The sequence below is a fragment of the Electrona antarctica genome (assembly GCF_951216825.1).
Source record: "Electrona antarctica genome assembly, chromosome: 4".
Classification (NCBI taxonomy): Eukaryota; Metazoa; Chordata; class Actinopteri; order Myctophiformes; family Myctophidae; genus Electrona; species Electrona antarctica.
Genome location: NC_136809.1, coordinates 16,860,632 through 16,875,624, shown reverse-complemented (window position 1 = coordinate 16,875,624; position 14,993 = coordinate 16,860,632). Strand labels below are relative to the sequence as shown.

At 41.8% G+C, this 14,993-nt stretch overlaps 1 protein-coding gene across 4 annotated transcripts in view; it reads left to right on the top strand.

Annotated features, from left to right (window-relative positions):
- Nucleotides 1–12,206, top strand: part of parn (poly(A)-specific ribonuclease (deadenylation nuclease)) — a 47,292-nt gene extending 35,086 nt beyond the window's left edge. For 2 of the 4 annotated variants that reach the window (XM_079499404.1, XM_079499403.1), the window contains 20 exons: nucleotides 115–277; nucleotides 2,538–2,600; nucleotides 3,032–3,070; nucleotides 3,168–3,210; nucleotides 3,302–3,382; nucleotides 3,645–3,701; nucleotides 5,276–5,353; nucleotides 5,562–5,605; nucleotides 6,222–6,264; nucleotides 6,438–6,513; nucleotides 6,625–6,735; nucleotides 7,115–7,184; nucleotides 7,664–7,719; nucleotides 7,857–7,943; nucleotides 8,043–8,117; nucleotides 8,545–8,820; nucleotides 9,312–9,378; nucleotides 9,910–10,061; nucleotides 10,465–10,557; nucleotides 11,213–12,206. In XM_079499404.1, coding sequence (XP_079355530.1) covers nucleotides 115–277; nucleotides 2,538–2,600; nucleotides 3,032–3,070; nucleotides 3,168–3,210; nucleotides 3,302–3,382; nucleotides 3,645–3,701; nucleotides 5,276–5,353; nucleotides 5,562–5,605; nucleotides 6,222–6,264; nucleotides 6,438–6,513; nucleotides 6,625–6,735; nucleotides 7,115–7,184; nucleotides 7,664–7,719; nucleotides 7,857–7,943; nucleotides 8,043–8,117; nucleotides 8,545–8,820; nucleotides 9,312–9,378; nucleotides 9,910–10,061; nucleotides 10,465–10,529 — 1,646 coding nt within the window. In that variant the 3' untranslated portion in view covers nucleotides 10,530–10,557; nucleotides 11,213–12,206. The remainder of the gene's footprint in view (nucleotides 1–114; nucleotides 278–2,537; nucleotides 2,601–3,031; nucleotides 3,071–3,167; nucleotides 3,211–3,301; nucleotides 3,383–3,644; nucleotides 3,702–5,275; nucleotides 5,354–5,561; nucleotides 5,606–6,221; nucleotides 6,265–6,437; nucleotides 6,514–6,624; nucleotides 6,736–7,114; nucleotides 7,185–7,663; nucleotides 7,720–7,856; nucleotides 7,944–8,042; nucleotides 8,118–8,544; nucleotides 8,821–9,311; nucleotides 9,379–9,909; nucleotides 10,062–10,464; nucleotides 10,558–11,212) is intronic. The other 2 variants (XM_079499406.1, XM_079499405.1) reach the window with 2 other exon arrangements.
- Nucleotides 12,207–14,993: the final 2,787 nt, after the last annotated feature.

The window sequence follows — 14,993 nt, the reverse complement described above, 5'->3', positions numbered from 1 at the left end:
TATTTTTGAAAGGATGCTACAGTTCCAAGTCAGTGGTTACATTTAATTCTGACGGGCATTAAAAAGTCTTACATCTAAACCTGCAGAAAGCCTGATTTTTACTTCTGCTCGTAGGCATCCCATACCTGAACCATGAAGAGGAAGCCCAGCTGAGAGAGCAGACGGAGGAACGCAGGAACCAGCAGGCCAACGGAGTAGGATCAAATAACTTCATCTCGCCCCCAAAAAGCGTTACTTGTGTACCTGAAGAACATAAAGACTTCATCAACATGGTGGTGTAAGTTCCCCTAAAGCCCTGTTTTTCCTCACAACATCTTCTAGACTGGGCTCAAAGACTTCAATGCAATTACTATAATTACTATAGCCTTACAGACTTGTCAGAGTAGACGATGGCTACTTGAAATGGACTGTGGCAACTGAATGCCATCTTTGTATGTGCTTCAGACTAACATGACAAGACTCAAAGTTAATACTATGGGAAATGGTTGAGTTTGTGCAATTTCCAGCATTTCTCCTGTGCAAAGTTGATATTTTGCTCTGCTAGATAAAATGTCATGAGTTCCGGTCAGTCACTCAAATGGTTATTGCGACCGCAAGTCGCATTTACTATGAAATTGTTAATTTCCCGTCAGTCACTCATTATGTCCATACATCGGAATGCCCCCAAATAAGCCCAGGTCTTGTGACATGATGTCAGTAAATGCGAACTGCTGTCGCAATTAAGCCCATATATGGAGATCCCTGATGTCATCAATATTGGCCAGCAACATCTGACCTCAAACCCTTAGGCCCTTTTTGAAACCTCATCGCCGCTCGCCCTACACACTTCCACCTGGTATGCGCGTTCACGCGAGGCTGCGCCATATTAAGTGTCGTCTGAAACCAAGCAGCGTTGAGTGGAAGTGGCTTTTAAAGCCCTCAAGGGCGAGTCTATACAAACAACCTCATCAAACCCTGTACACTCAAGACATGCTTCTTATAGGTGCTTCTCAAAAAAATTGAATATCGTGGAAATGTTCATTTTCTTCCATAATATAATTCAAAAAGTGGAACTTTCATATATTCTAGATTCATTGTGCATAAAGTGAAATATTTAAAACCTTTTTATTTTTAATCTTGATTATGTCATGGAAATCACAAATCTCTGTATAATCTCAAAATATTAGAATATTTTGAGACCACTAAACATATTTATAATGCATAAATGTCGACCATCTGAAAAGTATGTTAATTTATGCACTCAATACGTGGTCTAGGCTACTTTTAAACAAATTATGCACTCAATACGTGGCCTAGGCTACTTTTAAACAATTTATGCACTCAATATGTGGTCTAGGCTACTTTTTAAACAATTTATTTAATCAATGGCGTGTGGCATGGAGGTGATAAGCCTGTGGCACTGAGGTGTTATGGAAGCCCAGATTTGCTTGTTTGTGAAAGTGAAATGTTTTGTCACTACACGAAAATCTACTAAAATCATTAACTTTCATCCTCCAGGGTGCATATGGGATACAATTGGACCGCCATATTGGCTTGTGTAGCCGTCTGGTCATGGTGGCATTGTTGCCTGTCCCGTGTCCGGGACATTAAATGCTGCCTCGTTGGATTTATTTTCTAAGCTATATCTGCAGATTGATACTAGAAAAGAGTCATGCCATTGCTTCCGGTTGAGCCAGACTCTAATATGTATACCAGCTTGTGGTTGGTGTCTGTTCGAGATTGGGAGATCAGTTGGCTTCAGTCTCTGGACGAGTTAAACCAAAGACTATAAAAGTGGCACACAATGCCTCCCTGCTTGGCACTCTGCATTTAGAGTTGCATTTAGGGATGCACCGAATATTCGACAACCGAAATTATTCGGCCGAAACCGAAAGAACCGCGGTTGCCTTCCGTAACCTACTGTTTTGTTGTGATGACGTGAACATAATGTCATTATGTCTATGCCATTATCAGGAGCTCTACAACAAGGATTCAGCCATGACGGCAATGGTACAAAAACTGGTAAAACAAATAAATGATATAATAATCATTTGGATTTTGGCCAACTGTTTCCCATATTTGGTATTTCCGATTTGATGCATCCCTAATGGCGGTAAGTTCTCTGCGACCTGCAAGCATCATGTCCAGAGCAGGATGTCTTGAAGCCAGGCTGGTTGGGATCCAAAAGGCTGTGCTGCTGTGAGGGAACCAGGTGGTTGGAGGCAACCAACTCGAACCTTTTGGAAAGGAATCGGACCAGTCTGCATTTTGATTCGTTCTGCATAATGGGTAGACCCACGGCACTACCGCTGTGCAAATCGGGGTCTACAGTTAACCACTTTCAACCTGGCATCCCTATTTCTGGCATGGCATTATAGGCATATTAGGCAAACTCTTTCAAAGATAATACAAATGGCACATCTACAAGCTCGCAATGTGACGCTATTTGCACTATTCGTTGTACAAAGATGTTTGTAGGTCCTAAGTGGTTAATGTTTTTTGTATCTGTTTGTCCCTCTGACATGATCCCCTCCTGTCTTTGTATCTTGTCTGTACAGGGAAAAAGTTGAGGCCCTGTTTACCAACACTGAGAAGACTGTGGAACTGGAGCCATGTACTGGGTAATGTACAAAGTAGTTTTTGAAGTAGTTTTTACCAGCTGCTATGCAATAGCAAGCTGAGTCTATAATCTATGTGCATGATTTATGTCAAATTAAAAGAAGGAATGGACGATGGCTCGTCAGAGGTAAATAAACATGTGAAAAAGGACATGCAATGAGTGCTGGCATTCCTCCTTTTAAAATTGAGTATCTTTGAGCCTTGCACCTACAAGAATTCACCCTTCTAAATTGGAGTGTTGCGGGTTTTCTGCTTTGGCAGTCTTTGTTTCTCATGATTTATGTAAAATGGCAAATGTACAAGCTTGCGGCACGAAGTGATGCAATGTGAGCTTGTATAGCCATTTGTTTTTAATGGCCAACACTTAAATCTAAAATGAGATTTAACCTTCACAAGCATGTCATCTTCACCCTCCATTCCTCTTTCACACCAGGTTCCAGAGAAAGCTGATATATCAGACATTGAACTGGAAGTGAGTGTATTTTATAGCCACTATTGGTTATTATATGGGTTATTGTGCCTTTATTCTTGTCAATATATGTCTGACATTTGCAAACTCTCAAACCCAGGTTCCCCAAAGGCATTCATGTGGAGACCATTGAGACAGAAAAGGTACGGACTCGTTTTATTTTCATTTTAACAATTGGTGTCTGTCTGCCGGAGCGAAATTCTGAACGGAAAGTGTTTGCGTGTGTATGTGCAGAAGGAACGCTTCATCCAGATCTGCAAAGTAGATGATGAGGAGAGGAAGAGGAGAGAGCAACAGAAACTGGAGAGGGAACAGGTGAGTTTGGGAGGATGGCTATCAACTGACCTTGTAATGTATGTCTTTCCGAGGGTTGTATGTCTTTTTTTTATTTTTTGGTGTCTGACGTTTACCGATACAGAGTACGAGTACATGGGTAGGGTATCGGGGCCCGATACTGGTATCGGTACAACTCTATTCTTTAATGTTGAACAGGTTCTTCTGGCACCATTAATAGGACTCCAACCCTGTTCCAAGTAGGCTGATGTAATGACCTATGTGGGTTTTCTTTCCCTTGTAGGAGGAGTTGAACGATGCTGTAGGCTTCTCCAGAGTGATCCACGCCATGGCCAAATCTGTAAGTCTGCAACCTCAATCCTTCACCTAGCTGTCACCATTACAATCTGTGATCCGATGGATAGTTTTAATGACCATCGGTCATAAATATTTGTTGCTGTTGGGCAGGCATCGTCTTCCAATTTAGTTGGTCAATGTTGTCAAAAATAATTAGGGTGTCTTTTCAAATTAATGAGTGGAGAAACTTTAACACACCAATTGCGGGAGAAGGAATTCTACGTGGTTCAAATCCCAACGGTCCGATGCGGGAAAGGGATTTCTAAGTTTACCGCATGTTTTTATTGATTACTTTCAATTGTCTTTCTACACACCCGGGCACTTTACCAACTAGCATTAGATGATAGCACAACACTGATGATAGGCAACCCCCGTATTGTCACGTAATGGCTGCTCGGAGACTCTCATGCAACTCCGGGCAAAAGAATGGCTTCATACCAAGCTGATCGTGTCGGTGCAACAGGGTGCAGCTCTTCTTGTTTCTCTCTTTGTTTCAGGGAGGGGAGGGCTCTCTCCTCTGTGTTTCAACGGAGGGGTTGTGTGTGTAATCTGACCCGAGTGTGACTGCAGTGTTTCTGTCTCCTTTTTTTTTCTTCATATTCAAACAAAAAACTCACGGATTGTATCGTCCCTCGGCGAGCGGTTATTTCTTTATACTTGATACTTTAAGTAGCGTTTGACCTGTCAAACTATGGGGTTTTCATGATTCTGAACCCATTCCAAGCATTAGTTTTGCACGAAAAACACTCCTTGGGTAAATTCGGCCATAGCCACTTGGCCACACAAATGTGCTGACCTCATCACATTTGTGACGGCTGTATGTATTCCCAGATTTGACATCCCCGACTAATGATAACATGCGTAGATGTACTCAAAACGACGCAGAAGTTCTAAGGAACTGGCCAGTTGTATGACCAATGTATGGAAAACCAGGATGACTGGAAGCGATGATGGAGGGCTCGTCTGAGGTCGACCTAGAGAGAATGACACGCAACCAATCAGTGGCCCCCGATCAAAATGACATGACAAGCATCTGTTTGAATTTACCAACAAAGTCCAAAAAATGAAATGCCACAAACCAAAACCATAAATGAATGGCATCATTACACCTTTAGAGTTACAAGTGTTCTTTAAGCTTTATTCTCTGCATGCTATTGGGCTTGTTTATTAGATGTTGCCTTTTTATATCTGTCTGTCTATCACATTTGTAGTCAGGGAGGGGAGGGCTCTCTCCTCTGTGTTTCAATGGAGGGGTTGTGTGAGAATGACACGCAACCAATCAGTGGCCCCCGATCAAAATGACATGACAAGCATCTGTTTGAATTTACCAACAAAGTCCAAAAAATGAAATGCCACAAACCAAAACCATAAATGAATGGCATCATTACACCTTTAGAGTTACAAGTGTTCTTTAAGCTTTATTCTCTGCATGCTATTGGGCTTGTTTATTAGATGTTGCCTTTTTATATCTGTCTGTCTATCACATTTGTAGTCCAGTTTACAATTGTGTTTAATGAATCCACACTGATGTTGACCAGCTGTGACTTTGTGTTTCTGTTTGGCCCAACACACACACAGGGCAAGCTGGTGGTTGGACACAACATGTTGTTGGACGTCATGCACACTATCCACCAGTTCTACTGCCTGCTGCCAGAGGTACACACACACACACACACACCATGTTTACTACTAGATTAAAGTAGTCTTTAGTTTAACAAAAGTACAAATTAAGCATGTTGACTCTGGTGTCACTATTTTGGGCAGGTTAGGAAAATGTCTCTTTGTTTCTGTGTGTCAGGGTTCAATGTCATTCTAGACTGAATTAAGGATGAATTTTCATGGTGTCTCTTCTCTGTTCCCCTAGGATCTTCAGGACTTTAAAGAGGTCACCAAGTATGTCTTCCCAAGGTACATAACTGTGTTCTACTTTTCCCGTGTCGATAATTACCCAAAACCGTGTAGTCTTATATGCTTAATTTACTGTTGTACTCTGGTGTCGCACTAAATCACATCTATGAGCGCATAATGTGTTTCATCGCAATGTGGTACAACGGTGTAAAAGTCTGGCTCAAGTCGTTAATGAGAAACTACTTTTATTTGTGGTATTGATTTAAAGTAATTGTCACAACAAAACATTACAAATATTTGAGCTGTTTGAAAAATAACTGAATTTCTATTTCTAAAAGGTAGTATGATGTGCTACTACTCGGTCAATAATAAAGTGATTTTCATTCAAAGCAATTTCAAGCCGACTTAAAGCAATCTCAATATATCAAGCCAACGTTTGAGACAAAGCATCTGCATCTAAGATGGAGCTCTCGTATCAATAAAATTTGTCTTTTGGACAATACTTCGTCCTGGGCGTCGGGCGTTACTAATAAAAGACAAAGAACTTCGTCCTGGGCGTTGGGGGTGTTAATGGACATTTTCGTGTAAAGGATCCCATAGGGCTGGTACTGGTTTTGAGTTTGTGACCCCTCTGTATAAGTGAGTAACTCTAGTTCTTATTGCTTTCTCCTCTTAGGATTTTGGACACTAAGCTAATGGCCTCAACACAGCCGTTCAAGGTACTGTAACTTTCAATTGAACGATTTAACTGAATGTCCCCCGTATAACTGAGTTGGATCTGTAAGGGTCCATTGGTGGAAAAGATTAAACTGGTATTTGATGGACAGGGAGATTGCGTAAAGCTGCATCTCATTGGTTATGCAATATGCATTGGTTTATAATTGTTTTTTAGGATTTGATCACCAACACATCACTGGCTGAGCTGGAGAAACAGCTGAAGGGGAAGCCTTTCAAATCTCCTGCCGTCGGTGAGAATTTGCACATTCACTAGAGAAGCTCTGCCCACCCCCCCACACTCCAACATTTGACTGATCATCGCTTCAGTTCGTCTCACACTTTTTCCTTCTCTCCATCATCAGACGCGGCAGAAGGCTTCCCCAGCTATGACACAGCCCATGATCAGCTCCACGAAGCGGGCTACGACGCCTACATCACTGGCCTCTGTTTCATCTCCATGGCCAACTACCTGGGTAACGCATGCATTTACACTCGCTTAGCTGTAACAAGCTGTCAGAGTGACTGAATTATTTGAAGACTAGTTAGTTTATCAACTAATCATTTGATTGAATTGACAAATTTGTAAAATTGTGTTCGCCACATACAATCATGCGAAGACCAGCCTTTTCTTTTCATCTTTGAAGAGAAGACCAGCCTTTTGGGAACTATTTTAATGTTGATTTCACAATGCCGCTATTGACCTATAGGCTGTAGAATTGAAGGTTTATATGTAGTTTACAAGAGAGAAGTGGTCGTCATTCAGCAAGATCACTTTGTAGATCTGCTCTATTTGCTGAATATTTGGTCTCTGTACTGCATAATTTCCCAGACTTTTTCTTTTCTTTTTTTTAGGCACATTCTTGACCCCACCCAAAGCCCACTTGTCAGTTCGCTCCAAACTAATCGAGCCTTTCATCAACAAGTAAGAAACACTGTCTATGTTTAATTTTTTATTCAATATAGGCCATGTTGCTAGGCTTGTTCTGATCACGGATGTAATCAGACTTCGACTAGTACCATTACTAGTCGAACTAGTCTATTGCCAAAATAAAAGTTCAACAAGCCAAATTCACACCAGCAGTTCCCACCAGTCCTTTTTGGTTTAATCAAAAATGTCACTTGCACTACACGCACAGCGTCAGCAAAAACACAAGCTATCTTTGATCTTGTGTCTCGCTGCACAGTGGCAGCGACAACATTTACTCATATTTGCTGCAACTGTGATCCTCGCTATAGTCAATGCCTTAAACCTCACTACTTTTATCAGAACATTGAAGTGGCATACCGCTATGTATAGGAACTGGCTCTCAATCAAGCCACCCTCATATCTGTCTCTTTTAATTGACGTCTTCATGTATTTTAAAAATGAAACGACCTTGTTTGTATTCTTCTCAACTCCAGACTTTTCCTAATGAGGATCATAGATATTCCCTACCTCAACCTTACTGGACCTGACTGTGAGTAGATTATCCAACCCTACTTGCTACTCTTAAATTGTCACCTTCAGTTTGTTCTCGAACGTCATCCCGCCCTCCCCTCTCTTTCACCCCATGTTATCCCTCCCTTTCTTTCACCCCGCTCCTTGTCCCTGCAGTGCAACCTAAGAGAGACCACGTTCTGTATGTGACCTTCCCAAAAGAGTGGAAGACCAGTGACCTCTTCCAGCTCTTCAGTGCCTTCGGTAAGACACTGGTTTGGCTTTGCTTATTCGCGTGCCACGCAGTTGCAACCTGTTGTCAGTTCCTCACCCATTGTCCTCGCTGTTGCTTTTTCCATCCAGGTAACATTCAGGTGTCATGGCTCGACGACACGTCTGCCTTCGTCTCACTCAGTCAGACAGAGCAGGTCCAGATAGGTGAGTTTCACTGAGTCTATTTGGAACGATTTGACTATATATATATATATATATATATATATATAATTTATTTTTTTATTATTAGGGGTGCATGATTATGATATTAGGGCCGATGCCGATATTATACAGAGGACCAAAAAGGAAACGAGCCTAGGCACTATAGGGGCTTGGCCCAAATCCTGATAATAAAGTATTCACGTAGCAGATCTACAAGCTCAAAACATGTCTCTTTGAGCCCTGTTTTGAACTTGTGCATCTGCTACTTTTGATCCACTTTTGTGTGATGCTGTAGTATGATCAATCAGGGCATTCATTTATGAAAAAGAAATGCAAAGTTAGACTGGGGATTCTGCCCGACAGCAACGGTATGCTATGCGTTTACGGAATGTTATCCCTTTATGATCTGTGTGTCTGGCCCCACCCACAGCCATGAACACCAGCCGCTATGCTGAGAGCTACCGCATCCAGACGTATGCAGAGTACATGCAGGGCAAGCAGCGAGACAAGGACAAGACGGGCCAGGCCTCCTCCCACTCCCACTGGGGAGAGGATAGCTGGCTGAAGCCCCACTATAGGCCCCTGGGGAAACGCAGTATCAGCCCCGTCCCGGCGGAGCAGGGTGCCGGAGAGACTTCCATCACAGACGGTTGGACCCATTATGCACAGGAAGACAGTACGGGTAGGAAGAAGATCAAGACGGATGGTTAGTGTGAATGTGAATGTTTTTGTGTATTGAATTGTGATGGTCGCTGTCAGTGACCACACTCGGGGTTCACTCTGTATAGGTTAGCGCTCTGCTCACACAAAAGTTTCAGTAACTACACCTAGAACTATAACGATACTGTTCACCATTGTTTTTGATTTGAAGATATTGTTCACCATTGTGTTTTTTTTTTTTGAATTTGACTGACCGTTTTTAAAAGTCCAGCAGTACAATGTTCAAATTGCCAAATGATGGAGACAGGAAACAAAAAGCCAAAGGCTTGTTTCCATTCTGGTCCATAAAACACTCAAACAACTGAACATAGTACAACTCACGGCGACACAAAATATGCAGTTTAAAATGAGTATTGTTGTGGTGTGGAGGACACTGCTGTCAACTTGAGTTGGTGGTTAGATATAGTCCAGAGTTTGACTATCATTATAGTTGTGCTTTAATGTGAATGGGCCTTAATAGGTGCTTCTCATCCCTAGAAATGCGCGCGCAGACCTATGCGGGAGTCGTAGACAGCAAGACATCAGAAGGCTGGCTCAAGACACAGTACGTAAAACACATCTCCAAATGGACTTTGTTTCGTCATGCATGTGTTGTACAGGAGTGGTTCTCAACCTGTAGGTAAGGACCCCAAGGGGTCCCCATGTAATTTGGGGGGGGGGGGGAATACTAGCGCTTCATTTCTGCTCCTCATCCGTCTCTCCCGCAAAATATGAACGCTTTTTGGATCATATATCGTATAAATTAAAACGATAGCAATGTAAGCTAGCAATGTAAAGAACTTTTTTGAGCGGATTGTTTCCGGGTCGTGTGTTTCAGAGTAAAATCGGCCATGTCTTTCCGGCACCCCAGAGCTCTTATTTTGACGGAATCCCGGCACTGATTGTTAATTATATTATGGAAGAAAATGAACTTTTACAAAATATTCTAAAGTGAAACTTTCATATAGAGACCAGCGGGTAACCGCAGTTTAGGGTGCATATGGGTCATTAAAATGGGGGGGGGGGGGGGTCGTGGCTTGAATAGTCCTGTAGAGATCGACAATGGCTCGACAATGATTTGATCTGTGCTCCTCAGACCCACATCAGACTCTCCAGCGGTTAGTCCGGAGCAGGATACGGACGGGGAGAGTCCCGAGCACACGGAGCCAACCAACGCAGACGAAGGAATGGAGACCTGGCAGCAACCTCCTTCAAAGAAGGGCAAGAACGGCCGAAAGAATAAGAAACGTATGTCTGTTTGAGAACTACTTTCATAATCGTGAGGTTAAAATCGTTGGCAGATGTTTTTCATTTTTGTCTGATATATGGAAACGAATGGGCTCAGCTAGTCTTTATCTACTCACTAGCTGTAGGCAGTAGATAATGGACAAGCAAGGCAGTTTTTTTTTTTTCCTCATTATTTGTTTTGCCAATTCCCCTGTGTTTTACTGCCAAGCCCTACTGTTCTGGAGGGGTGTAGACAACCACGTCCTTGTAGTGTGTCCAAGTGCCCGGCCAAGCCAGAGGCATTGAAGGATTTGAACCGCTGTCTCCCTTTACTGTTTGTATACAAATGGTTTTCCACCATTTGACAAGAACCATGGCATGTGCCATATGAAAGAAAGAACTGTCACTTTTTCTTTTACAACAGGAATGAGAGCATCAGGACGTATAGAGATGGTGGGGAAAGGTGCAACAGATTTTCGCAAGATTTGAAAGGCCTAAAAATATTATGATAAAAAAGGTAAAATAAAGGAATGGCAGGGTTCACTTCAAATATAGTTGGTTCACACTTATCACACTCTTGACTTATACAGTTGACATCATAGTATAGTCACTAACTCTAGATTGAAACATGGAAACTAGATGTTGGGACTAACTGTGTTGCTGCACGGGTGTTGGAAGGATCTGAAAATGTTTGGATTTTTTAGTTTGTCTGACCAAGAAGTACTAATGGGTTGGTTTATGCACAAAGGTGTCTGGTGGTGTCTGAAGGTGTCTGGTGGCATGATAACACTCTAATCTAATGCGTTAATTAGTTATTCAAGTCCAAGTTGGTAAGTGTTGAGGTTGTCTGATTTGGTGGTAAAAGCATGGCTGTGAGCTGTACTAGCTACTGTCTGACCACAGGGGGGCACCAGGTGCACTGATAACCACTGACCAGGGAGACTCATTTCTGAGCTGGATATGTAATGCTTGGCTTAATCCGCCTAAGATTTGGGCTTTTGCAATAATGGTCAATATGCTTTATTGCCATATCAAACATTTCAACTCGAAGGAGCATTGAAATGTAACATCCTGTTAGAAAACAAAAGGCAATTGTATCTGGTGCCTTTTTTTTTTGTTGGTGTGAATGTCTTTTAACGTCTCTAATAGTGTCGTTCTGTGTCCTTGTTTAGGGGCATCCCCTACAACATCCCTGTTCGACGTCCCTGAAGTGTGGTAATGAATGGCGGTCCACTCCACTATTCTACTGAGGCCATGTCCAATGCTGGACCACTGGTGCGTTAATCCTTAGCACTTGGGGCACTTAAGCCTTCATGGGCCACGCATCACATACACTGGGGTATTACAAACCCCACCCCACCCCCGTGGAGTCTATTCCCACGGCGACCAATCCAGTCACTTGACTGCACTGTTTTTCGAAAGAGAAAACAAAAGCCATACCGACAGCAGCCATTTTCTTAGCTTGTAACAAGAGGAGCAGGCAACTCTTCTACGATAAAAGTGACGTTCTCTGAATTCTGTCAAAATAACAAAATGGCAAAACAAAATGTCTCCATTGTTTGTAATGTGTGAACGAGCCTGGAATGATGCCACCACAGCAATGCTGTTGGTTTTTAATCACCGTGTCACCTCCACTCAGTCTTATAGTGTGTGTGTGTGTGTGTGTGTGTGTGTGTGTGTGTGTGTGTGTGTGTAAGAGAGAGATTGATTACTTTTGCGTGTTTAGTCTTTGTATGTCAGTATTTCCACTTGTGAAACAAGCGAGTTAAATCACCACTCGACTAGTTCTGTAGTTTACAATGATACCAGGGTTCCGTACTGTTTTAAATGCATTTGATTTAGATTTTGTTTTTTAAGAATGTAAGTCCTATCAACATCTTTTGTTTTAAACTATATGCTTACCAATGATTAAAAAAAAGTATTTATTATTGATGGCATTTTTGACTCTTAAGACAAGTTAGTGGTCTTCATTTTGTATGAATATGTGTCTTTCTTTACATTTTTTTTCATTGTTTTGTGTTATTGATGTTTTTGTAACTGCAATGGTGTCAATGTATTCTAATGCAAAATGTGTAAACGTTAAGAACACGTCTGCCTTTTTGTATGAGGATGAATATAAAAATCTAATATTTCCATACAGTGGAAAATTAAAGAATGTTTTCTTAAGTTTGCCTCTGTCTTTTATTCATTATAACAAGCGATACACTTATTCCAGCATAACATGGTATACATGAAAAAACAAGGTACATAAACACACATCAAATTAACACTAAGGAATGAAATAAGTAAACCCGCCGGCAGTGGTGGAAAAAGTACAAAAATATTTTACTGAAGTAAAGTACTGATTCTTTACTTGAAAATGACTTAAGTAAAAGTACAAAGTACCCATTAAGAAAGTTACTTAAGTAAAAGTACCTCAAAATAAATGTACTTAAGTACAAAAAGTACCCGGTTTGATTGATTGAAAATTGTATTAACAGTTTGCAGAATTACAGTACATTTCAAGCACAAACTCAATACAAAGGCTGTTAACTGAGTGGACGACCCAATTAAGCATTACACTTGTTTACAAGGTCACCAGAGATTTCGACCCAGGACAACTCGCCCAACCGCAAATTCGAGTCCGTTCGACCCGTTTTTACCGGGTCGAATTATCTTTACTTTACTTTATTTGTTTATTTAGACAGGACAGAGCATATTAATGAACGTCACATGAACGTAAATACACCGGGATTAGCAAAGATGCTAATTTTCATCCGCAGTCCTCACACAAAACATAAAAACAGAAAACAGACAAACGGTGTAACCCCTAGAGGGTAGTAGAGTACAAGGTGACGGTGGTGATTAAGATTGAGTATATTTAAGAGTAAATATTGTAAGCATGCTCCCCCAGTTGCATACTTTTTTAAGAAGGTTTTTTTGTAAACCTTCTTTTCTAAATGAAATAATAATGTATGCCTTATTGTAATGTCTGTTTTGTCCTTCTCTCCTCTAAAATCATTTGAAAGTAGCAGATCTACAGTAGTCCCCATCATTAAACACAACACAAGAGGTGAAATGAATTAACGTAACTGTTATTTTATTTGACAAAACAGGGCAGTGTAAAACAATTTCAAGTCAAAAATAGTAGTATATACAAAAACAATTGAAATAAAATGTATATTACAAAAAGGCTGAGTCTGATTGAATGTGCACTATTTCAGTCATAGAAAAACAAGTTATCAAAAATAGTTATATACAAAAAAAATGGGGGAATAAAAAAGAGAAAGGAGACCAGGCTCTGTCCGCTCTTGCCAGTCCGACCCCGTGTGGCATCGTGTTCACCTCAGCAACAGCTGCCAGCAGCTGGGTGATGTCCAACTCGTTCATTGCATAGGCATCCCATAGTTTCACCAGTTTGCCCTCTGTGTCCTTAGTTTTCTTTCGCTGGTAGCGTGCCACCATATCCATTGTGACGAGACGTTGTAGGTGTGAGATTGTGCCAGCTTCTTTGTACAGCAACGACACAAGCAGGTACAGATTCAAGCTTGGCCGCTGTGCTGCGTTGTTGAGTCTGTAGTGCCATCCCTCCAGGTGGTTGTTGGTTCTGATGGCTTGTCGGTAAACGCACCACTGCTGTGGTTTCCACTGGCCATTCATCCAGGTGTCACGGATGTAGTCCACAAGAGGTTCTAGCCGTTCTGTCGACGTCGATGTGTGGCGATTGAATGCGTCTACTATCTCACCGGCCATATTCAAGATTTAAGATGGGGAACATATACAGTTGGAGGGGGGTACAGCATTGTGTAAACAGAGCTATGTTACATTGTGTCGTTCTATATGGGAGAATAAAATGAGTGCAAGAATAATTGTCAGACAACACAGAGCTGCTGCTAATGTGTAGACTGAACGTCACTTTATGACTGAATGACAAAATAATCATTTCCATAACACATACAAATAATATAGTGTATTCAAATCACAGCATACAATCAATAAAGGCATTACCATTATAGCTATAACTTTTCTTATATATCATACTTTTATACTTCATGTGATTATTCACAAAACCCCACTAGCAAAAAACGTCATACTCTGCTATGGGGATGAGGATGGTGGCTGCTAGCCTTAGGAATGTGATCGTTGATGGCCTGTGTCTCTGTGTCTCTGTGGGTGGCTCCCTTTAGCCTCCATTAGCCTCCATTAGCTTTGTAATTGTTTGGTAAATAAAAACACCAACACAATAATTGTTTGGTAAATCAATGTACATATTATTATTATTATGTCTCTGTCTCTCTCTCTCTGAGCGGATGCTGGGAGCACGGGTGGGGAGTTTGTACTGAGGGGTGAATGCGTGAGTGAGAGGCCTGCATTCTTGGATTCTACTTTTGTTTCTACTTGGCCTTTTCTGTTGTCTTTCGCATGATCAGGTAAAGTTATCCTTTTCGTTATTTCGCTGGATTGTGAAGTTACGCGGCTGTTTGGCGTGACTTGGGAAGAGGCTTGGGGGGGGGGGGATGGCGTCTCAAGGGACGCCGTCTCTGTCCATTAAGCATGGAGTTCGGCTGGTACCTCAGCCTAATGTTATGGTGGAAGAGGTTTTGTTGGCTGTCGGAGAATTGATTGAGCACGCTAACCTTGAATATGCATCGCGCATGAATAAAGGTGTTATCGTGTTTGTGAAAGAGGAAAGATATGTGCATCAACTTGTTGCGAGCGGCGTGTTTATACGTGACCTGTTTGTGCAGGTTTCCCCGCTGTATGCACCCTCTACGAGAATTATAGTTTCAGGTGTACCGCCGTTTATTCCAAACGAGCTGTTAGAGCAAGAACTCAAACGCTTTGGCAAGTTTTCCAGCCCACTCAAGGCTGTAAGTCTCGGGTGTAAAGACGCGAAGCTAAAGCATGTCCACTCACTTCGCAGACAAGCATACATGTTCCTCGATTCTCCTACACAGGAGTTGGAGGTGTCAT